Source organism: Carya illinoinensis, chromosome 14, assembly GCF_018687715.1.
Source record: "Carya illinoinensis cultivar Pawnee chromosome 14, C.illinoinensisPawnee_v1, whole genome shotgun sequence".
Classification (NCBI taxonomy): Eukaryota; Viridiplantae; Streptophyta; class Magnoliopsida; order Fagales; family Juglandaceae; genus Carya; species Carya illinoinensis.
Genome location: NC_056765.1, coordinates 10,177,975 through 10,201,799, shown reverse-complemented (window position 1 = coordinate 10,201,799; position 23,825 = coordinate 10,177,975). Strand labels below are relative to the sequence as shown.

The following is a 23,825-nucleotide window of genomic DNA, read 5'->3' as shown; positions in this document are numbered from 1 at the left end:
TAATGTCACATCATGAGATGATAAAATGATAATAAAAAATAAGATGATGAATAGATTTTTTTAATAAAGTATTGTTGAGTTGATGCTGATGGGATCAGTTTGTCGATAAGAAGCAGAATAATTTTAAATAAATATATATTTTATGAGCAAAAGGATCAACAGTCAATACATGAAGGCTTGAAGCTGATGGGATCAGTTCTATAGTGCAATACGTCCCTACACGTCCCTGAAGCAAATTCAAGAAGGCCCTGCACGTCCCTGTCAGAGAAGTATAGCTGACGGTGCTAGTCGCGTATGATGGGATTAGTTTTGTCCATGTTAGGGACATGTTACTTTTTAGCCAAGTGTAAAAATCATGTGACTTGAAATTGGTTGCAAGTGTAATATAATTATTTAAAAAAATAAATAAATATAGAATTTAAATAAAAAAATTAATTTTTTAATAATAAATCAATTTCTTTTTAAAACGACTACATTTATATAATATAGTGTCTTGAAGGTTGACATATTGCATAGACAAATTAGAGGGGTTTAAGAGGCTCCCAATGAAGCACCTTCAAGGTCATGTCATGGGTGGTGTCAGATATGTAGTTTTAGCATCTTCAATAACGAGCAAAATGCTTTAACCTAATGCTTCTAACATTTTCTTTCCCCATTCATGGTTGTTCTTGTCGTTTGTTTGTTTGTTTATGGTTATTTTAAGAATGCCCGTTGGCTACTGAATAAATTATTAATTACCACAGTTGGGAAATTGGGAATACTCCAACACCCAACATTGAACTAGCAAGAGTCCATCAAAAATTCAAGTCAAACCTCGACCTCACCCACATATCATAAGTCCCCTTTTGAAAAATAATAAAATATGTGTGAAAAAAAATAAACTAAAAATATTCTCTTAATTATCCCAAATCTTATAAATAATTAAAATAAAAACCCATTACATTTAATATTTCTTTATTTTTTTATTTTTGGATAAAATTTCTTTATTCTCTTTAAGAACTCTTCAATTTTTTATTTTTTATTTCTTTTTATAGGTTTCTTCGCTTTCCCTTAAATTTCATTTAATATTTTTTTTGTAATTAATGCTGTACATATTAAGAATTTTTTTTCCTTAAAAAAGGAAAGTATTTATCTGTAAGTTTTGATGTTAATAGTAATACTTTATTACTAAACATGTGCCATATATTATACTATATTTATATATATTGGCATTTTTTTTTATCTTAAATCATGTATTATTTTTTTTTATTGGTGTTGGGTGTTTGAAAATAACATTCCAACTAATCTCGACGGTGCACAAACCCAAATTAGATAATTCAAAGAAAAGTTTCACCAGTATGATGGCTTTTAGAAATTGTTTATGTCTAAAAAAAATTCATAACCTTAAATATGAAGGGAGCATACCATCAACACTAATGCATTTATCCTAAATCTTATCTATAATACCTTTCTTCTTGTACATAACTCAAATGGGTTATGAAAAATACTACAAATTTCTCAACCTCAAATATCTATAATCTATTACATATAATATATAATTTCTATTATCTAAAAGATTAATATATTTAATTAAGTTAATACTTATCATTTAAAGTCCTCATAATCTTTTATATTTTTATAGTCCAAGTCTTTTTTTATTTTTATAATTAAAATATTCATAAAGATTGATGTGCGGTTTGAATAGTGAGTTGAGATGAAATTTGAATAAAATATTATTTTTTAATATTATTATTATTTTAAATTTAAAAAAATGAAATTATTTATTATATTTTATATAACAATTTTAATTTAATTTTAAAAAAATTATAATAAAACATGAATAAGTTTATACAGAAATTCAAGAAGTACAAATCATGATTCTCTAATGTTCATTATTACCTAAATATATAGACAGAGAGAGGTGAGAGGGCTGTCGCATCATTTGTGCATCAAATATAATACATGTATGGCGTCAAACGTAGCTGACTGAACCCCACCCCCCCCCCCCCCCCCCCCCCCCCCCCCCCAAAAAAAAAATCTCTTCCGTTTCATTTCCATTTCCCACCATCTCGAGTCTTTACCTGTTTGACCTTCTCTTCTACTCAGAAATCTGTTGCTTCTCGTTCATCAACCGGCGAATATCTGGAGGTTCTCTACTCTTTGTTCTTCTCTGGACAGATTTTTCCTCGGGCATAGCTGAGTGAACCTCTGAGTTGAGTAGAGTTTGGCATACCACTTCAGTTCAGTTTCTGCGTTTGAACCTTCTCTGCTTCACGTACGTAGTCCCATGAATCTGTTGCTTCTCGCGCATAATCTGGTGGATATCTAAGGTTCTTCAAATTTACCTTTTTTTCTTTGTTCTTTTTCTTTAGCTGTTTTTTTTTTTAATTGCATGCCCATACATATGCTTTGGATGGATCCTAGTATTCGATCTGATTGAGATAGTTGAATGTTTTTAGGTAAATCTTGGTTATGGATCCAAGCTTTTCTGGATTTCCTGATTTGACAAACGAAACCCCGGTCAATGACCAGACCGTCTCACCCCATTCTAGTTACAACTCAAATCTCGTAAACATGGTCGACTTCAATGTACCCTCTCCGGACTTTGGTTTCCTCGAAAACCAATTTCTTCCAGCTGATCTGGGCCCGGCAGCAGAGCCATATGCTCCGTCCCCTGCTGCCGATAGCTTTAGCCCACAGTCTTCGGAGGACAGTGAGTACTCGGAAACAGTTCTCAAGTTTATGAACCAGATACTTATGGAAGAGCACTTAGAGGATAAGCCCTCCTTGTTCTTCGACCCTTTGGGTCTCGAAGTTACCGAGAAATCGTTCTATGATGCTCTCGGTCAGAGATACCCTCCTTCTCCCAATCAATACCAACCGCCGCCTTTTATCAATCGAAACGTCGAGAGTCCCGATGATGTTTTTTCTGGAAGCAGTGGTGATTATGGTACTAATAGTAGTTCTACTACCGCTAGCTCTAGCACCGATACTCGGTGGCTTGGTGATCTTGGGGAGTACAAGTCCTCGATTTCACAGGCTACTCGTCCTGCTGACTATGTTTTACAGCCAAATTTGCAGTCTAATAGTGGTTCACAGTTTTTGGCAAATCCCTTGAACGTTGTGAATAATAATATTGGTGATGGGATGGAGCTTTTGGCTCAGAACATTTTTACTGATAGTGAATCTATGTTGCAATTTAGGAGAGGGTTAGAGGAAGCCAGTAAGTTTCTTCCTATGGGTAATCAATTGGTTATCGATTTGGAGAGTAGCAAGGTGTTGTCGGAGTTAAAGGGAGAGGATCACAAGGTGGACAAAAGTGTGAGAGAGAATTCACTAGATGGGTCAAGGGGAAGGAAGAATCATGAGAGGGAAGATATAAATTTAGAAGAAGGGAGGAGTAACAAGCAGTCTGCAGTTTATGTGGAAGAGAGTGAATTATCGGAGATGTTCGATAAGGTATTGCTTTCGACCAATTCACTGTATACGCTATGCAGTAACAATGAATCAGGGAAGAATGAAGCAAGCAGGGCCTCATTGACAAATCAACAACCACAAGGAGCTAATGTTGGGAAGAGCCGTGGGAAGAAACAGGGAAAGACATCAGATACTGTTGATTTGAGAACTCTTTTGATTTTATGTGCACAATCTGTTTCAGCAGGTGACAATACAACTGCTAATGAATTACTGAAGCAGATTAGGCAGCACTCTTCCCCTTTTGGTGATGGTTCTCAGAGAGTGGCCCATTTCTTTGCGAATGGCCTTGAAGCACGCTTGGCTGGGACTCAAATTTTCTATACTCCTTTAGCTTCCAAGAAGATTTCAGCTTATGAAATATTGAAAGCTTTCCAAGTTCATCTTTCAGCTTGCCCTTTCAAGAGGATGTCACTTTTCTTTTCTAACAAGGCAATTTATAAATTATCAGAGAAAGCAACAAGTCTTCATATCATAGACTTCGGTATTGGATATGGTTTCCAGTGGCCAATTCTGATCCATAAACTCTCTAAGAGATCTGGTGGGCCTCCCAAGCTACGGATTACAGGGATAGAACTTCCCCAACCTGGTTTCCGTCCAACAGAGAGAATTGATGAGACTGGTCGTCGCTTAGCAAAGTATTGCGAGCGGTTTAATGTGCCTTTTGAGTACCATGCCATGGCATCATCAAACTGGGAGACTATCCAAATTGAGGACCTCAAGATTGATAGGAATGAGATACTTGCTGTGAACTGTTTGTACCGGTTTAAAAACTTACCTGATGAGACTGTTGAAGAGACCAGTCCACGAAATGCAGTTCTGAACTTAATCAGGAGGATGAACCCTGATATTTTTGTCCATTCAATTGTTAATGGAGCCTATGATGCCCCCTTCTTTGTTACAAGGTTCCGAGAAGCACTCTTCTACTTCTCTGCATTGTTTGACACATTTGATGTTACTATAGCCCGTGAAAACCAAGAGAGGTTAATGGTTGAGAGAGAGTTCTTTGGAAGGGAGGCTATGAACGTTATAGCATGTGAGGGCTTGTCGAGGGTTGAGAGGCCAGAGACATACAAGCAGTGGCAAGCTCGGACTGTCAGGGCTGGTTTCAGACAGCTTCCTTTGGACCAGGAGCTCATGAACATATTCAGGTGTAAGATGAAGGAATGGTACCACAAGGATTTTGTATTTGATGAAGACAGCCGCTGGATGCTTCTTGGTTGGAAGGGCCGGATTATCAATGCTTCCTCTTGCTGGGTTCCAGCTTAGAAATCTTCCAAAGGATGCTTGTGAAATCAGGGCTGGCAAAAATACTTTAGGTACTGTACAAATGATTATTCTCATACAACTTTGAATGTTTTCATCTCTCTTTGATTTACATGCATAATTATCTGTATATTAATGTTGTATTAAACTTTCTACAGTTGTTTGACTGATATGGTTGAAACATAAGGATGATTCTGCTTAGCGATATTGAATCTTTTACCCAAAAAGTTAAAATGAAGCTAACTTTGTGGGTTTAATGTTCCGAGATCGCTCATGGTGATAACATGGCCTTTTTGAGAGAAACCTTTGCAAATTGTCATGATTACTATTGCTTACCTTTCATCGGATACTGGATACAGTATTTTTACTCTACTATGTGGATGATGGGAGAAGACTTATTGTCCCAGTATGACGTGTAGTGTAACTAGTAGAAATAAAAGACATGGCACAAACTGCAAACCCTGGTGTGACGAAGAAGGATGTAATTCTACTAGAACTGTATACTTGCTTATGTATCGGGACCTTTGTAGTAAGGTTTATCTGTTTCTTGGTGAACCTCCTCATTGGTGGAGTAATGGGAGGCTGTCTTTCTTTGTACATTTTTTCCATTAATTGGAAGTTTGTTAGTTTTTGTCGAAGGTATTAAGGAAATTAAATTTTGGAATTTCATGAAAAATTGCAGTTCTTCGTCATTGCATTATTGTTCACATCACAGCTTTCCTTTCTGTTTAAATGTATATCTAGCTTGATTTAATAAAGTGAATATTTCTATTTCAGATATTTTAAATGATAGGACTGGAAAACATTGTTAGTGATCAAAATGTATGCTTGGCTGATGCCTCTGTTTCTTTTTGTTGGATGTATGCTGGTGTGGTGCCTGTCTATCTGATTCTGATTGAACCTAATAGAATTCCAGGTAGTTTTTTTTTTTTTCGTAACGCAATCATGCTTGCTGGATTCTATTAGGAAGGGAGAAGTTTTAAAGTACTGCCTCATACTTGCTCACCATGTCCATGCCCCGATAATTACGGCTGCCGATTCTGCCTCCGCCACTACTAGTTTTATGGTCGCCCCTGCCTCAATCAATCATTAAATCTGCCAATGCTAGCACCGGTATACCTTTCTTGTTTTCTTAGCAAACATGTTCTTCCCACAGTTTCCTCCCCTGATTTAACTTTCCAGTTTTGGTTTGCTTCAAATGTGAGTTGAAAATGTCTATCCCCTAGTGCTGCAAAGTGCAAAATGTGTTCCCCAAGTCTTCATGGCTTTCTGGGGGAGGCCATGTAACAGGATGATCCAAGGTACTATGCTGGAAGTCAAAATTCCGACTCTCACTAAGATAGTCTAGATTTTGGGAGTTCGGGTTGTACTACATCAATTCTATATTCCAAGTGTGATGTAACAATTCTGGATTTTTCTCCTCAGTTAATCAAATACCCTAATAAATAGATTTTGCTCTTATTCTTACTAGCGTGTAGAAAATACACATAGGAATATTCCAAGTTTCATAAGAACATAAGCATACTGAATAAGTTTTTTTCCGTCTCTGCTCCATTCCTCCATAAATCTCTTTGCCAGAAACCCAGCATCAGAGCGTTGCTCCGTTCGTCGGAGGGAGGGGGGCTTGAGCTTCGGCTCCACCAGCCTTCCTCCTTCGCCAGCCTTAGCCTCTGCTTAGGGCTGTTTTCTTCCGTTTATTTTGAGTTTTCCATTAGTGTTTTTTTTTTCTTTAGCTTCGAAACTAGGCGATCTGTTGCTTTCCGGTGATCTTAGTCCGACACGCGCTCCGCCATCATCCATCCCTGGGTGTCGATCTTCAAGTTGACAGAAGAAGTCTGTCATTTCAAGTGGCGCGTTCATCTCATGGGCAGCTTATGCGGTGCGCGAGTTTCAAGCGCCGACGCGTTTGGGACGTTTTCTGCCACCACGCATAGCACGGTCAGGATCTGTTGTGGCGTTAGATCTTCCTCTTCCGACCTTTCCCTCATCTTTAGTTGCAGTGCATGTGCTACATGCGCCGTTATTGACAGTGGTGGTCCCTCACTGGCGATTCGTTTCGGTTTCCCGATGCTTTCCTATGTTCTCGCTTTCTTTAAACAAAGATAAAGTAAAAGTGGTTGTGACAGTTCCTTCCAGCCAATCTAGACCAACACGTTGGAGCACACCTCTCCTTACTGCAGCTTTTAGTGGCAGTAATATAGTTTGTTCATCAGACTATTTTAAAACTATCTCCAAGTAGTCTCCCTTTATGAGAATTGGGTGGGAGCCAATCATTTGGCTCCGGTTATCCTTTTTTTTCCTTTTTCTTTTATGTTGTAATGTATGTTGGATTTGGAAAGACTGTAGGGGACTCTCACCCTATTGAAGTTGTATTTTGTATATGTTAGTTTATCTGAACAAATAAAAAAACATAAGCATACTGCTTGCCAAAACATAACCGTCTAGAGATTACAAGGTCTATGAAACTACTGAGGAATGAAAGGAAGCTAAAATCATCTATGGGTTGGGAGACCCAGGAAAGGAAAATGATCAAGCTAACGAGAGTTGGTCCCAGCATCGTTTTTTTTATTTTTGGGAACCATTCTCGGGCAACACCCTCAGTCTGATCTAGTAAAAAGAAAAATATAATTGCAAGTATAATTGTACACTAATCTGTACACTAATTTGATCTGATTAGTTAAAAAGTAAATTTTATTAAAAATAGTGTTAATTTAAATTTTAAGTATGAATGAATAAGTATTGGTATACAGATTAGTACGTGACTTTGTTTATATATAACAAAACTCCTAGTAAAATCCTATCATTGGATCCAAGCAAAGATTGAAAAATTAAAAATATCCAAGGAACCTGTCATTCTGCTGGAGATCGAGATTATTATTTTTTAAAATTTGGGATTCCAGTTTAGAATTTCAAGCCTCACTTATTATTTTAATTATCATTTAAATAATTGAAGAGTTATGGGAAATATCCGGGCAACATGGAATGAATGTGATCCCCCCTATATGATTTAACTCCGACATTTGGATTCTCTTTTTATCTGTAAAGCAGATTGCGCAGATTCCTTTATCTTTTGGTTGAATTGGGGATAATATTTACTATTTAGTACATTGGGGATAATATTTACTATTTAGTACTATCTATATTAGTCTTCAAGTTCAATTTTATTAAAGCTAATTAACATTATCCCATTTTAAGTATTCAGATCGTGAGTCAGAATCATATCTTGCGATCAAAGTTTTATATTTCCAAGGCAGAGTTCTCTCTGGTTAGGGCCTGAGTCATGTCCAAAATGGGTTTAATTTCCATTTTTAATTCATTGAGATTCCCCAAATTTCAAATTCAAGGATAATGTGGACAACAGCCTTTTGTTGTTTGTCCCAAACACGGAGTATTATTCCTATTCCTAGTCACTAGTCAGGTTGGTTCGTTCTTGCAAAAGAAGATTGGCATAATACACAACAACCAAGGAAAGGCAATAGCCCATCATAGTCATCATTGTCCCATAAATATTCTGAAATATTTGCTTTAAATCAGCGTCCCCAGGTAAAGTCCTAAAGTTCGAAATCACTTTATATTAAAAAAATTAACCAATTATATTAGAAAAACTCTACTCAGCCCAAGGTTCACTAGCACACTTCACACACTCACGTGGCAAATCCTTACCGGTTCTTCCACTCGATCTCTCCCTCGCCCATACCTTTTCCTCTCTCAACCCTTCTTCTCTCACTCAATCCACACCCTCGCCCATGTCTCTCTTCTCTGCAAAATCACCCAACCAGATCCTTCTCCCTCAACCCTTCTTCTCTCTTACCCACTGCCTCTCTCCTTAAACCAATCTTGCCCAGCTAGCACCCACTATATGTTACCCATCTCATTTCTGTAAATTTTAAGTATCGGCAACATTTTTCATAACTCGAGTATCAACAGGGCTTTATTTTGAGGTTTTTGGCAATATTTTACTGTTTGGTTGCTGAGAAACTAGAAAGAAATAAAAGAAAATTTTAACAAAACTTATCTTAGTTAGGAAAGCCATGTTACCGAACTGAAGGAAAATAAATTTATGAAATTAACTTCATCTGCTCTTTCCTTGTCTCGGTATTTCCCGCAATAGAACATTGCACAAAGTAGCATTTTCTTCTTGAATGATTTTGGATTTCTTTTAGGAAGTTCGTGAACTCTTCTACATTATGTTTATAAATTAAACACGCTGTAAAGATTTGAGTCCCATCTTTACTCAAAGTAACCTTTTATTTTTTTAATTCATGCCGGACTCGAAGTAGAATTCCTTCAATTCCATCTTCACTTAAGAGTAAAAACTCTATCTTTACCTCTGTTAGGGGAATATCTCGACTCCATTCAAAAAACTCAACAGCTATTTGGTCAGAAATTTGCAAAGTTTGTTTCGCAAATTAGTTCCAACCTCTTCATTTATTTTCTATATAAAATCTTTCATTTTCTTGAACGCAGAATACTTTCCTTCATTTCTTACTCTTGTGGAAAAACAGAATAATACTGAGCCTGCTGCAAAAATTAGCTGGGTGGTGGTGGGGGAAGGATGACGCCAAATGGGGACGTGGGACAATGTACGTTAGCTGAAGAGAATGTTTTTTTTGGGAGAGAGAGAGGGGGGGGGGGGGGGGGGGGGGGGGGGGAACGACGTAAAGGAGTTTATGGAAAAGAGATATTTCAAATGAGAAGAAAAGAAGTTTTTGTTTTGGGGGGGGGGGGGAGGGGGGGGGGGGACGTAAAAGGATTTATGGGAAAGAGATATTTCCAATGAGAAGAAAAGAAGTGCAATTGTATGCACAATGGGCCAGTTAAGTAGTCGAACACAGAGTAGATAATCATTATATAAAAATAACGGTATATAAAATTTTTATAAACAGTAACACAGATGAACTTGAGAATTTATTCCCTTATTTTACAAGTATTTTACAGCTTTATCAATGGAAGATAATTATGAAAAGTTGAGATTATTTTTAATAAAGTGATACAATTATATTAACTAATTATAAAGTGAAGTATAAAATAATTATAAAAAAATTATAGGCGTATCATTTTTCATAAATTTGATATCTTTGCAGGCCATAAGTTCACAAATATTGCCCAGATGGGCCACGCGCCCACTTGAATAACATTGATTCATGGATTGAATGAAAATAACATAAAATTATGTAATTTTAAAATAATTTTAAAAATCAAGTCAATAAATATTTAATAATTTAAATTTTCAAAAATCAAACTGTGGTCTTATTTTTTTTTCTCTAAAACATATCTTCTTTCCATTAAATCTAGTTTATTATAACTAGACTACTTAGTAATACAAGAGATCCAGTTCGGGCAACTTCATAAAAAACCAAAATATAATTAAATATAAACAATAATTAATATTATTTCACGCACACTAAAACGGATGCACGACAGAACTTGAACTGTTCAGAATCAATATTAATTAATACTATTCATTTCGATATGCATACATGACAGCAGCATGGGCGAAAGACTAGTAATGTCAAATAATTCCTTAAAGATCACACACTAAATTCCAAAGGGCTTGAAAGGAGCTTTAATGAACTAAATTCCACCTTCTACAATTAATAATTGGTTAAGAAACAGATATTACAGATTCAAATTTTGAGACATTAAAGCAAATCAAGAAGAAATTGGCACAGCTGTGAATAAGAACATTGAAGATACTCACCCTCTTTTGTTTTTGTTTTGACTCTTTGACGGTCTAAGAACACTCCAGTCCAGCCTATGACCCTTTGGCGTCTTGAAGGAGCCTTTAGTATTATTTGGTGATGATTGTTGATTACCTTGAACGTGTTTTGGGGATTTATTTGGGTTTTGTGTTTCAGACACTACGTCGGATTGTTTTCTCTTATGATTGCCATTAGCCTTGAGATTCGATTCATCAACGTTCATGCCATCTGCTCCACCAGTTGATCCATTTTCTCTGTAAAATGCAAATAGAAGGGACAAGTATCAGATGTGTCAGCAGTGGAAAAGAATAACCCAGAAATACAAATACATTCTTCTCTTGGAATTTGGGCAAGCACCTAGACTTTTTTTTTTCGGTCAAGTTAAATGCATCCAATCGAATTCCAAGTGCCCAATCTCACCACCCATACCTTTCTTATATGATTTTTCATGTGTAATTCCTAATTTTCTAAATAAATGAAGTCTTTATGTAAAATATCCAGAACCAAGATTTCCCCCCCTAAGGCCCCAAAACAATACATTTTATCTGTTTGTCAATTAAGATCAGTAACATCAGACATATATCCTTTGATATTTCAGCACCATAAAGTTGTACACTTTATATGCAATTTTACCAAAACTAGAATATTATGCAGAAAAAAATTCTTAAAATATAATAATCTGACCCTTCTTGGGGTTTGGGGGTGTCATAATCAAACAGCAAAATGTATAAGACACAGCAAGATGCATATGCCACCATTCCCAACTCCAGTGCAAGAAAAGCTATTGATCGGTGATGCAAAACTTTCTCAGAATCAAGTGATGTCTGGCAATCCAATGTACTTAGTCATTCATCAATGGATCCTAACTTCACTCGCTTCCATCTCAAGTAAGAACTCTTGTTTTCTATTAAACTGTGGCTACAGTTTCTATTTGTTGCTTTTTGTTGGTAAGTTCAGTTTCTATTAATTGTAGCCCTATCACAGAACATTCATACAATCATATTCTGTGGTTTAATACACAGCTTTAAGCACATGTACGATGAGAAATCAGTGGATCACCTTCTTCTGCACTGTGGGGTTAGTAGCCTTCTACTGAACATGGTTTTTGGCCTCTCTAGAAAAGATTGGGTTATGCCTTTTCACGTGGTGGATCTCTTAACATGTTGGAAAGTACATTTTGGTAGCCATCAAAATGAAGCTCTATAGAGGATGACCCTTTCCTACTTATTATGGTATCTTATGAGAGAAAGGAACAGCCATCGTTTCAGGGATTGCGAGAAATCCATGCCAGAGCTCAAGTCTTTCTTCTTAATACCCTATTTCATTGAATTGTGGTCCTTAATAATGCTATTTATTTTTCAATATTTTTAAAAATTTTTCCCTTTTGCTAGTTAGGTGGATTTCTTGTTATACTTTCTGTATACTGGGGGACTTCCTCTTTCGTCTCAATAATAGGAGAATTGCAGCATGCATTGCCATGTATGCCATTAACAACGTGTAATGAACTATCATAAAGAAAACATGATATAATTTGTAAAGTCAACTAACCTAAAAAATATCCCTCCACTTTGACTGCCGGAAGAAGTGGCACACACTGGGTTTGCTGCTGCTTCATTCAGTTTCTACCACGACAAGGCTTTGCATGAGGAGAACAGAAGCCAAAGAGAAGTACATGAAGTGAAGAGCCATTGAAAAGGTTGGAGGTCACTTGACCCTTATACTCACATCAATAGAAGGATTAAAACTTTGAAATGACATGCGGCCTTTAATTGCTCCAGGATGGGGATTACCTTCCATTATAACCACGCTGCAAGCATACAGGTAGTCAACCATCAAAACAAGAACAAAATCATGTCAAAAATTTTGCAGCTATTCTACCATCCACAGGTATACAGGATGCTCCTTCACTAGTAACTAATGTACAAGTTACAAGTTACGTGCATGCGACAGTGCATCCGACCATTCTGGGATCATCACTGTGATTGTGCCAATCTATAATAGGAGACGGTTACTTGGGTAAAACATGGCCATGCTAGTCAGCATCCCTGTGATATACAGCCTAATGATTTCAACAATATCATTATATATGTAATGATTCTCTCTATTGACCAAAACATTTATAGCTTACATTATGCCAACACCAAGGAGCCAAATTCCTATGGTCATTCTATACCAGCCACATGACTTCAAGAGAATCTCGTTGTCAGCAAAGAGAATATATGGTCATTCTGTTACAAACCCCAAAAGTATCACAATAGTGGTTGTCTAATTAATTTTAGGTAAAGTTGTTGTCTATATATAAACAAGAGAACCTTTTGTTAGAAAAGAACTACTGCTCGTTTGTTTTTTAAAGTTGTGGATAGAATGATGTGATCAGAGTAACACGTGAATCTCCCACATTGATTTCATGATGGGTGAGCCCTAGCAATTGAGTACATGTTTTCACCAGTTTCCTCATTCTCATGCTTGATGAGAAAACCTAGGATGTACAAAACTAATGGATTTTGCACCAAGATTTAATGCGTTCGATACATGGCGTAAGGATCCCTAGGCAACAACATTAATGGCCCCCAGCGTGACATCAAGAACAACTTTATTAGAAACTAAATGACTTTCTTTCGACATATAATGGCCTCCGCTTGGCATGTAATGGATTCTGGATTAAAGCTAAAAGATATCTAATCTGCAGACTAATATAGAAATTTTGAAGCAAGCATAAAGAAAATTCCTAATTAGAGCAATTTATGCAAAAATAGCACTCCAAAGTCATAGCTTATGCACAGGCACCAAAAGCTGTTTGATAGCAATCCAACTTCTATATTCATGCTGGTTAAACCACCACTTATCCAAAAAACTTAAGCTGAACGAGAAGAGATTAATTTAATTATTTATGTTATAACAATGCTAAAAGGCATGCAGAATAGCGGTCACATATGAACTAAAACAAAATTTGAAGCTGCACATGAAATAGAAATTCAAGAAGCTAATAACACTACTACTTTTTGGTGTTGGGGAGGGGGGGGGGGGGGGGGGGGGGGGAGGGAGGAGAAGCTACCACTTTCGATTAACGGTACCAGGGGAACAGAAATTCCCATCAGATTTGAATTCCTCCTCTTTCTTGATGTTTCCCTCTCTCGCAGCAGCCCTTTGCATGAACTATTCGAACAAAGAAAATACTAGCTTATACTCCCATGAGATTAAATATGTGAAAAATCAAATCATTCCCGGAGAAAACCCTGTTTCGAATCTAAAGTGAATTCATCTAGGTATTGGATTTTCAATATTAACCCTGTTTCGAATCTCAAGTGAATTCATCTAGATATTGGATTTTCAATATAAATTGAATTTATCTACATTTTACATAGAGAAGCGGGCTATTTATAAAGGAAACACGAGATTTTGTATTTTTGTTTTACCTTCAGGTTCTTCAGAGTGCTAGAAAGCTCGCGCTTGGCCATTTTAGCTTCTGGGATTTAACAACAAAAGCTCAAGTAAAGAACTTTAAGCTAACTCTCTGTCTGACTCTGCCTCTGTCTCTCAGTCCTCCCTCAGCGCAAGGAAGAACCCTATCTGTGTTCTGCAGGAGGAACAACGAAGGGAAAGCCGAGCAGACATCGCCTGTTACCAGTACGGCGAACTTTTCTTTGGGCTATATTGGGTCTAGAAGAGGCCCAGTAACCCAACTCAACCGTACATTAATTTCCTAAATGTGGGCCACTTTAGTAGACTCAAAGGCCTAGTTTGACCCACATTAATTTCCTTGGTCCAATATACCTACAAGCTCCTCTTAACCTATAAATAGCCATCCAATATACCTAGAAGCTCCTCTTAACCTATAAATAGCCATCGCCACCTTTTCGAATCAATCACGAATTTCACGGCACTCAGAACTCCGCCTTCCCATCCCGCAATTTAGTAAAACCTTCCAATACCTTGCTCATCCAACACAACCCCAAAGGTTTCAGGAAATTTTGTGTTCTTTGGAAAAACCACAAGTTCTTCTTTGACATGGAAACATTCAGATATAATCAGCTTTTACTTCTCTATGCTGCACAGTATCCATTGCTTTTTCTGGGTTTTCACTTCTTACTTTTATTTTCAATGCTTTTTTTTGTAGGTGTGAAGTATTTTTATTTTTATTTTTTAGATTGTGTTGGTACTTGAATCAATGCTATATGGTTGATGGGATTCCAATGAGTTTTGGTTCAGATTGGTCGTATTGTGAATTGGTTTCTGTGTATGTCCATTGTTTGATTACTTGCATGTCTGGATTTTGGACCTATAGGTAATCTTAAAGTGGATTTTGGAACTGCTCAAGCCCGGGAATAATGTTATGCTAATAACCCAGTGTTTGAATTCTTTGTATCTATGTTTGCTGAATTGATCTCTTGAAGAGGAATAGGAGTTGTGGGAGCCCAAATGGATTGAGAATTTGGTTTCTATTATATTGATTGTGAGTTGGTGGGTAGCCATTGATGAGCTTATCCATTATCTCTAACTTTTGAAGTTTGTATGTTGCTTTTAGCTCGGGCTTTTATATCAATAATGATTGTTTGTTTTGATGGTTGAGGGCTTTCGAAGACGGTTTGTAGTTCAACCTTTCAACAGAGTCATCATTGTTATCCTGTCTCTTTCATTGATAGGGTTTGTGATTTTTCATTTACCCAGCCAAAATTTAATAATCTTTCTGCTGAAAGAGTTGCTCATTGTGGAGTAATAGAATTTGTTGCTGATGAAGGACTGATATATTTAGCGAACTCGATATGTTTTCTCTCTCTTTGATCTGCCGAGTTGTTTCTTCACTGTGAGATGATGGAAACATGTTCTGCAGGAGGGAGACATTGTGCAAGTGAAGAATGCCAGCCCAGCGAAGAAGAGCATATGCAAAGCTTCTGCTATACACCAAAGGACTTCTTAGAAATCTCCAATCCTCCAAACGGCTCCGGAAAACTAATACCATCATGCGAAATATATGCATTAGACTAACTATGAAGTCACAGATACAGAAAAGGGGGACGATTTCTTTTTTTAACCGAAGAAACTTCTTTGTTATTACATAGCATATACAAAGCAAAAGACCAAGCTGCTTGACAAGGATGATTGATATGACATGAAAATCTGCTAGCAAATTAGACACGAGATTGGGAGATACGCTACCCATTAATCAGCTCAGAAATTGCACAAGAAATGCGTATTCCAAAATGATCTCTTGAAGCAAAAATGACAATATAATAATAACATACTGAATGTACAGTGTTTGTCCAAACCAAGAAAAAATGAATAAAAATTTATTCCATGTACAATTACGGACAAAGTCCTCAGTACTCAAGCGGGGACTACATGAGGTTCTAGGGGTGCAGAACCATCCTCCTCAGACCCATTAACAGGCATGTCCGCAGTCTTCTGATCTTCCTCTTCAAACCCTTGCTTAAATCTATCGTAATTCGAGATCTCGCTTGATTTGAACGGTCTCTCACCTAAAACTCGAGCTAGGTCATCTTGGTGAAGAACTTCCTTTTCAAGCAACAGCTCGGCAATTTGAGCCACTTGCTCTTTGTGTTCCTCTATAAGCTGGACTGTGTGCTCATATGCCTTGCCCACCCATTCTCGCACTTCACTGTCAATAATAGCCCCAGTCTTGCTGCTGTAGGGTTTGGTCATCTCAAATGTGTCATCCCTTTGAGGGAAAGAGAGGAGACCCACCTTCTCACTAAAGCCGTAGACGGCTACTTGAGCATAGGTCATCTTTGTCACCTTCTCCAAATCATTTTGGGCACCTGTCGAGATTTTTCCCAAGAGCACCTGCATCCAAAATGAGGGGAAAGTCCACATCAACACGATTATATTTGAATGGCTTAAGTAATTAGACTTGAATTTCAATTTATTCTTTCCATTTCCAATTATATTGATAGCTTTGGTGGGTGCAAGATTGGGTGTTATGAAGTTAGCAAAATTGTAAACTTTCTGCAACATGGTTGAAAATGTAAACAATCTAGCTACGAAGGACTTATAGAACTCAGCCCTCCAAATAGACGAAGAGTGGCAAAACTTCATGGCTTTAGATGATAAGAGTAGCAGAACTCCTTGGCTACCTGTTCAGCTGCCCGACCACCAAGAGTCATGCATGTCATATCAAAAAGCTGCTCCTTAGTCATGAGAAGGTTTTCATTAGGAACGTATTGGGCAAATCCAAGAGCTGCTGTACCACGAGGCACAATTGTCACTTTCAACAATGGTTCTGCATATTCTAAAAACCAGCCGGCAACAGCATGACCCGATTCATGGTAGGCAACAGTGCGGCGTTCCAGCTTGCTTATCACCTGCTTGACAGACAAGGATGTCAGAAGTTCTCATGTTGATCAGGGCGGGAAATGTTCAGATTATTTAAAAAAAAAAAACAAAGGCGGAAGTTTCAAAACACATGGGGACCTACCAAATGGAAGGTCCAGTGCAGTGAAAGAAACCATTCAGGCTTCCTCCCTCTTTTTTTTTTTTTTAACAAGTAAAATTTTATTGATGGTAAGAGGCGTAGCCCAAGTACACAGAGTATAAATCAAACATGCCTAATGACAACTAAGCACTAGTGAGAGATACAAGCAAGTCATGAAAATTGTCCGCATTACAAATAGTGGCCAAATCCCAGCCTTCCTATTGTCTTCATTAAGAAGCAAATTGGGATTGATTACAATCTAACTACTAGTTGTTTGGGTCGAGTTTGAGTTGCCAACCTGGTGTTCAAAAAGATGCAAGAAAAAAACCATTTGATGTCACACTGCCTAATATATTTTCGGTCCTAAATCATTAAAAATAGAGCAGTTTAAATCATGTGTCTCAAAAACAAAATTGAATATATAATAACAAGCATCATAACAATCTAAACTCAAATGGATAAACTATAATTTTTCAAACCAGAGGTTAGCAAAACGAATTCAACAAGTGCGTAAAGTGTAACTTCCCCAGAAATATAACACGGGCGGCGCTAGGGAGTAGGGTCCCAGATGAATTGAAATGGCCATCCAAGAAACGCCCAGACAATAATAAACCCTGCCCCCACCAAGAACATAGTCATAAAGTTAAAGTTTAAAAAGTTCCTTCATCATGTAATGCAAGCGGGCTAGAAATGAGTTACCTTATTCTTCTTCTCCAGACCACCAATGATCCTATCTATAGCTGCATCAAAATGTTCCATTGTGACCTGTGTTCCCTCATTCCTTGCAGCAATTAGAGCAGCTTCATTACAGACATTTGCAATGTCCGCACCTGCAAACCCGGGTGTGAGGGCTGCCAGCCTCTGAGAGTAATATGACGGCTTGTGATCAAGTTTAATTTTTTTCAAGTATATCTGAAATATCTGGTCGCGGCCTTTAATATCAGGTTTATCAAGGGAAATTTGGCGATCAAATCGGCCAGGCCTCAAAAGAGCTTTGTCTAAAATATCAGGTCTATTGGTTCCAGCAAGCACAACAACTCCAGAAGTGGTTCCAAAGCCATCCATTTCTACCAGTAACTGATTTAGCGTACTTTCACGCTCATCGTTGCCACCTGCAAAACCCCCACGCCCCCTTGCTCGACCAATTGCATCAATCTCATCAATAAAAACTATACTGGGAGCACACTGCCTAGCTTCTTGAAACAAGTTTCTCACCCTGGACGGTCCAACTCCAACAAACATCTCCATGAAATCTGAACCAGATATGGAGAGAAAAGGAACACCAGATTCCCCTGCAGTAGCTTTTGCTAGAAGGGTCTTTCCTGTGCCCGGAGGCCCTACCAAGAGAGCCCCTTTAGGAATCCTTGCTCCCAAGTCCTCATACTTCTTAGGATTCTTCAGGAAGTGCACAAATTCCATAATTTCCTGCTTTGCCTCATCACAGCCAGCAACATCTTTGAAATAGACCTGACAGACCACAAAAAAAGGCCTCCTGAGTAGCTTTCTTACAACAGTCTTTTAATTATGGCTAAGAAAGGAAACATAAATTAGTACAAAAATTGGATACAGCAAGCAAATAGCTGCCATTAGAGAAAGATAAACCTTACCTTATTCTTGGCATTTTTATCTACTTTTGTAACATGGGCTTTTCCTATGTTGAATATCCCACGGGCACCCTTTCCACCATTACCACCAACACCCAGACCACCCTGCATTCGGCGCCCCATAAACAAAAGGGATCCCAGAAGCAAGATAGTTGGTGCAAATCTCATCAATTCCTGGTACCAAACCATTTCAGACATGTACATCACAGGAAGATAATCATGTGGATCTATCCCCAATGCTTCCTGGGCTTCCTCTAGCTTCTCCTCAAAAGATTCAACACTTCCAATGTTGAAATAGTACTTATACTGGCCCCCCTTTCCTTTTGCTGGGGTACCATTAAGGGGTCCCTGCACAACATCATCGCTTGTTTGATTGCGTGGTGAACTCCTTACATAAACTTTCGCAACTGATTTATTAGAAACAACTATGTGGTCCACCAAACCTGGTTCTAGAAGCTTGTTTTTGAACTCTTGAAAACTAATCTGCAAGAGAATAGAAACTCCAGAATAAGCAGAACGACCACTCCAAGAATGATCAGAGGTTGGTAAAACACAAAAGAAAATGAAATTTGAGCAAATTTAACTAGCACAAATGAAATACAGACTCATTTGATGGAAACAGACCACTTTGTCTAATGGGCAACTAGATACTAGTTTAATCACCAAAAGAAACACATGATTTTTTTATACATAGCAAAAGGCATATTGTACTATCATAATTTCAAATATACAAAATCATCAAATAAGTAAATCCAAGGCTCAACTTCTATCAATGATATTGGCAGGGATAAACTCCAGAAAGAAATAAAATTCAGTTCCATAAGGATTATTTAATAATTTGATCTGACAGCAAACTCATCATTATGTTTTCTCCAAGCTTTATGATAAACTAAGACATCATGAGAACTATCTCTCAAGAAGTCTAAGTGATGGATGGGGGGCCTTATTAAACAATATAAATGACCAAATTTCCACCAAAATCCAAGGCCAAAAAAAAACAAAAAACAAAAAGCAAAACAAAAAACAAATAGAAAGAAAATGAACCAAATCATATTTGGTGGGAGGAGGAGGGGGGGGGGGGGGGGGGGGGGGGAATGGGTTACACTGTCTAACTGCAGACATTATTTTAATAGGAAAGCAAACTCCCACCAGCATTTTTTTTATTTGGGAGAAGCTAGGGACCGGATGTGGTGAATAAAGGGGTTTTACACCCACCAATCACATTTCAACATGTATGCATTTCAAGAGAGGAAGAGTGGAACCGCACACGGAATAAATCTCATTCAACCCCCTCCCCCTTTACTGCTCTCTCTCTCCCCTCCATATCACAAATCAATTCTACATATAGATGACCTGATCAGACTAGAACCCATCCCTAGGCGACCATGAACATTCTTCCTTTCCTGGAACAAAAGAAGAAGAAGGTGCTTTTTGTGTCAAAGTGAAATAAGAATGGCTTCAACAATACTAAGAAATTATCCCTACCCCTCAACTTTGAAGCTCCTACGGATGCCCATTACTAGAGATGTGCAGGATTGGGAAGTATGTGAAGTTTCAGAATTATTAGGAAGATTATAGGAGATGAAACTTCACCAAAGTAGGGAGGACAGTTTACTGTGGTCACATAAAGTTAATTCCAGATTTTCAGTGAGTTCTTTTACAAGGCATTAATCAATCATGGGGTCAAAAATTATCTGGGGAAAAGTATTTGGAAAGCCAAGGCGCCTAGTAAGGTTGCTTTCTTTCGCTGGCTGGTGTCTCTTGGGAAAATTCTAACCATTGACAACTTAAGGAAGAGAGGTTTTCGGGAGGCTGAATGGTGTTTTTTGTGTAAGAAGGATGGAGAATCTATTGATCATCTTTTTCTTCATTGTGAGGTGGCGACATCGTTGTGGAATGAGATTTTTGTTAAGGTTGGCATTTTTTTGGGCAATGCCTATGCATGTGGTGGATTTTTTTGCATGCTAGCCAGGTATTTTGGGGAGTGGTATCAACCCTGCTGTGATGAAGATGATCCCCCTGTGCCTACTTTGGTTTTTATGGTTAGAAAAGAATGGGAAGTGCTTTGAGAATTCTGAAAGTTCTACAGGGGAACTTAAGGAGTTTTTCCTTGGAATTAAAACTTTTGGATGAAGAATCTTGTAAGGAACCAGAATGATTATAATGTTTTGCTTTAGTCGTTTTTCTGCTTTAGCTTGTAAGTAGGTGTTTCTCATTTGTATACCTCATGTGTACTTGGGCTATGCCTATTTACTTGGAAGAAAATTTCTCGTATTAATTATAAAAAAAAAGATGCCCTTGACATCATGGTTCTGATAGTTGCCGTTCCAGTTCTTGATCAAAGTCTTCATCCCCTTGCAGTTGTTCTTCTTGATGTTGTAGTAGCAGCAACTGCTGTGGTTCTTCTGGAGGGTGCTCACTCGATCGTGTCTGTCGATTAAAATGTCTTTGTGCATGACCCAGTCATCTGCAATATTTTCCATGGCGTCTCCAATCAAATTTTTATCTTTTGTTATGTGCGATAGCTTGCAGGAAGAGAGAGAACGACCAAGCAGAAAGAGACAGAAAGAGAGCAGCGGGTTGAATGAGATTTGCTTCCTATTGTGCAGTTCCATTCATCCTTTTTTGAAATGCATACGTGTCGAAATGTGATTGGAAGGTGTAAAACCCCCTTATTCATGGCATCCAGTTTGAAATAAAATCCTTTTGATTTATATTGTTCTTGTTACCTCTGCTTCCCTATTTTGGAACAGAAGGATACAATATCAGATTAAGGATGCATCAATGGTTGAAGTTATAACGTCTAACTGGCCAACTGCAATCTAATAGGTGCAAGTATAGTGGCAGTAGGGTTGTCCACACTATCATCGTTGCACAGATGCAAATGTTTGTTTCCTTTACGAAAAGTATACTCAAGAAGGCAGTTCAAATATTTGGAGAAGGTAATAGGACCATTACTTTATGTGGATGTAAAATGTCTATTTCCTTTACAAAAATTTATGCCTTTGGTTTTGTTTATGATGATTAGAATTGTGTTTTGGAAGGATGTTATGGTTGGATTTGCAAATCAACCTGTACAAAATCAAGAATACCATTGGAAGGATGCTTACCTGTTGCCCTTCACGAGAACCAAATGAAAAGGACCAAAAAAATAGGCCAATTATGAGTAAAGGGGTGATTAAATTCTGAAATTGCTTCATGAAAGCTTCTTGAAAACTCCCGTGATCATCCGTGTTTGAGCCATCTGAAATTAGAATAATGATCAAGTACTTAGTACCGAAATGTCTTATATTTTTATAACTAGAATTGTTGAATGTCTATATCTCATTCTCATAAAGGACTCGAATGAAAAGATGCATGAACAATTATAAAAGAGGAATGAAAATTTATTATGATCAAGATCAAGAGGTAATTTAACAGGAAACCATCATAGTAGTTTTCCAACCTCAGGAAAAAAAATCCAAGATTGTTTTAATTTTCTTCCCTCTAATTTATAAGAACCCAAAAATAAAAATTGCAATAAAGCTTGGAAGCTTAGCCGTAAGCCCTTAAAACCAGAAGATGGAGAAGAAGAAGGAAAAGAAGAAGAACTGGCGACATCTTTTAAATATGAGATAAAAGCAGACCAGAATATTAAAACCACGCACAGAATTCATAGCATCCACCATGCAATGCAAAAGCTCCCTTTAAGAAGGAAATGAAAATCCATTGATGCCTCATAATTTGCAGCATCCACCGCACAATGCAAAAAGTCCCCTTTAAAAAAGATATGAAAATCTGCCGATGGAATATTTGAAAATCCAAGATATTGGTGCGCAGTGGACACTTTACTTTCAGTTCAAATGCACGCCATTCACCAGCAAAATTATGAGCAACATAGTGTAAATTGCACCATCATAACCAAGAAAAGATATGCAAGAACAATCACAAGCTTAGAAACTCTCTCAAACGTCAGTGTCCTGAAATGAAAATAAACACTAGAAAAGTATGCCAAGAGTAAAGAATGATATCCTGCATTCTTTCAAATTTCCATTACCATATTTCAATCAGCAACGTCTATGTCAAATTCGGGAAATTTCAAATCAAACGAGAGAACGGCATTTTTATTTTTATGAATGACGGAAAATTTTATAATAGGTAACCATTTCAAAAGCTGAAAGCAAGAGTTTTCACCTTTTGACTCCGATTTTTGCTCGTTCCCCTTTGGAATTTTCTTCTTTTCCTTCGGATAAAAGTTCTCATAATCTACACAATAAAGAGCACTGCCATTAACATTTCCCAGATAACTTTTATTATGTATAGAAACCACTTTTGTGCAATTGATTTTAGCTAGTATTTAAGACATAAAACACTTCCACCCAATTAGTTTTAAAATTAAACACACAAAAGAAAAACATTTCAACTACTTACTCTTTTTCTTTGGGGCTTCACTCGAGAACAACCGACAAAATCTAGGGTTTGCAGGAACATGCTTGAAATCGAGCCCATACGTCTTCGAAGTTAAGTCCCTGTGAGCTCCAATTGTAACCGAATACCCCCTCAAAAACCCTGATCCCCCGTACGCACGACCCAGATACTCATTCACACGTGGCGCTAGCAGAAGCCCTTCTTTCGGGATCGACGACCTCCCTCCACCACCACCACCACCACCATTCAACAAATTCTAGCCCACCATAAATAAATAAACACAATAAACCCCAAAAAAAAACTTCGGAAAAAAATCAGCAGCACAAGAGGTGAAAAAAGCTTACTCTGGAGCGAGAGGATCGTGTCAAGGAACGGCCCAATCTGGAAAATATCATTCTGTTGACTCTCAAATTTATGATTCTTAAAAAATATTCTGGTAGATAACGTTTGCTGAAGACGATAAACAATTCTGGGTCAGAATCAACGAATCCAGAGGGGACGTTCAAGCTTGATGATGTAACATACATGTATCTCTATACGGAGTGTCTGGGCGCCACGAGATATTCTAGTGTGGACGTGGTGAGGTCAACAGGGACGTGAGACGGTGAGAGTCTGAGATGTCGCCCGCCCGCTGATTTGTATCTTCCAAGTTTTTTATTTTTATATTTTTTATAAAAATTTAAAATTAATATAATTAATCATATCAATAAAATATAATTAATATTTTATTAAAAAATATTTTTATTAATATAATTAATTATGTATTAAAAAAATTAATATAATTAATCATATCAATAAAATATATAAAAATAATTATACCTAATATTATTTCTTTAACCTTTTTTTTTCTCTCTACAAAATCTATTTATAAATTTATTTTTTATATATTTAATATTTTATTGATTTAAGTGATTTTTAAATAGTAAATTCAATATTTTACTGCCTACGTTCTCGTCTCAAGCT

General features: G+C 37.3%; 3 protein-coding genes and 1 long non-coding RNA gene across 6 annotated transcripts; 2 read left to right on the top strand and 2 right to left on the bottom strand.

Moving 5' to 3' along the window:
• Positions 1-1,987: 1,987 nt before the first annotated feature.
• Positions 1,988-6,180, top strand: LOC122294381 (scarecrow-like protein 34). Of its 3 annotated transcripts, none has more exons than XR_006237590.1 (3): positions 1,988-2,309; positions 2,439-4,772; positions 5,686-6,180. XR_006237590.1 is itself a non-coding variant. In XM_043103074.1 (2 exons), exon 2 carries the CDS (start codon positions 2,452-2,454, stop codon positions 4,720-4,722), a length of 2,271 nt encoding a protein of 756 aa, XP_042959008.1. In that variant the 5' UTR covers positions 1,988-2,309; positions 2,439-2,451; the 3' UTR covers positions 4,723-4,920. The 3 variants fall into 3 exon arrangements, 1 of the variants encoding a protein (XP_042959008.1); XR_006237589.1 differs by lacking the exon at positions 5,686-6,180 and adding an exon at positions 4,878-4,981; XM_043103074.1 differs by lacking the exon at positions 5,686-6,180 and having other exon boundaries at positions 2,439-4,920.
• A 3,972-nt stretch (positions 6,181-10,152) lies between these two features.
• LOC122295217 lies at positions 10,153-14,068 on the bottom strand. The gene is made up of 5 exons (XM_043104332.1): positions 13,838-14,068; positions 13,477-13,577; positions 12,147-12,228; positions 11,970-12,043; positions 10,153-10,675 (listed from the first exon to the last, which is right to left on the bottom strand). Exons 1-5 carry the CDS (start codon positions 13,877-13,879, stop codon positions 10,417-10,419), a joined length of 558 nt encoding a protein of 185 aa, XP_042960266.1. The 5' UTR covers positions 13,880-14,068; the 3' UTR covers positions 10,153-10,416.
• Positions 14,069-14,201: 133 nt separating this feature from the next.
• LOC122295218 lies at positions 14,202-15,550 on the top strand. Its single transcript, XR_006237887.1, has 2 exons — positions 14,202-14,379; positions 15,253-15,550. It is a non-coding gene; the product is annotated as an uncharacterized LOC122295218 (long non-coding RNA).
• Positions 15,551-15,609: 59 nt separating this feature from the next.
• On the bottom strand, positions 15,610-23,481 carry LOC122295215 (ATP-dependent zinc metalloprotease FTSH 10, mitochondrial-like). The gene is made up of 8 exons (XM_043104331.1): positions 23,207-23,481; positions 22,866-23,118; positions 22,629-22,700; positions 21,566-21,699; positions 18,459-18,938; positions 17,551-18,318; positions 16,514-16,741; positions 15,610-16,223 (listed from the first exon to the last, which is right to left on the bottom strand). Exons 1-8 carry the CDS (start codon positions 23,387-23,389, stop codon positions 15,747-15,749), a joined length of 2,595 nt encoding a protein of 864 aa, XP_042960265.1. The 5' UTR covers positions 23,390-23,481; the 3' UTR covers positions 15,610-15,746.
• Between the last annotated feature and the right edge of the window lie 344 nt (positions 23,482-23,825).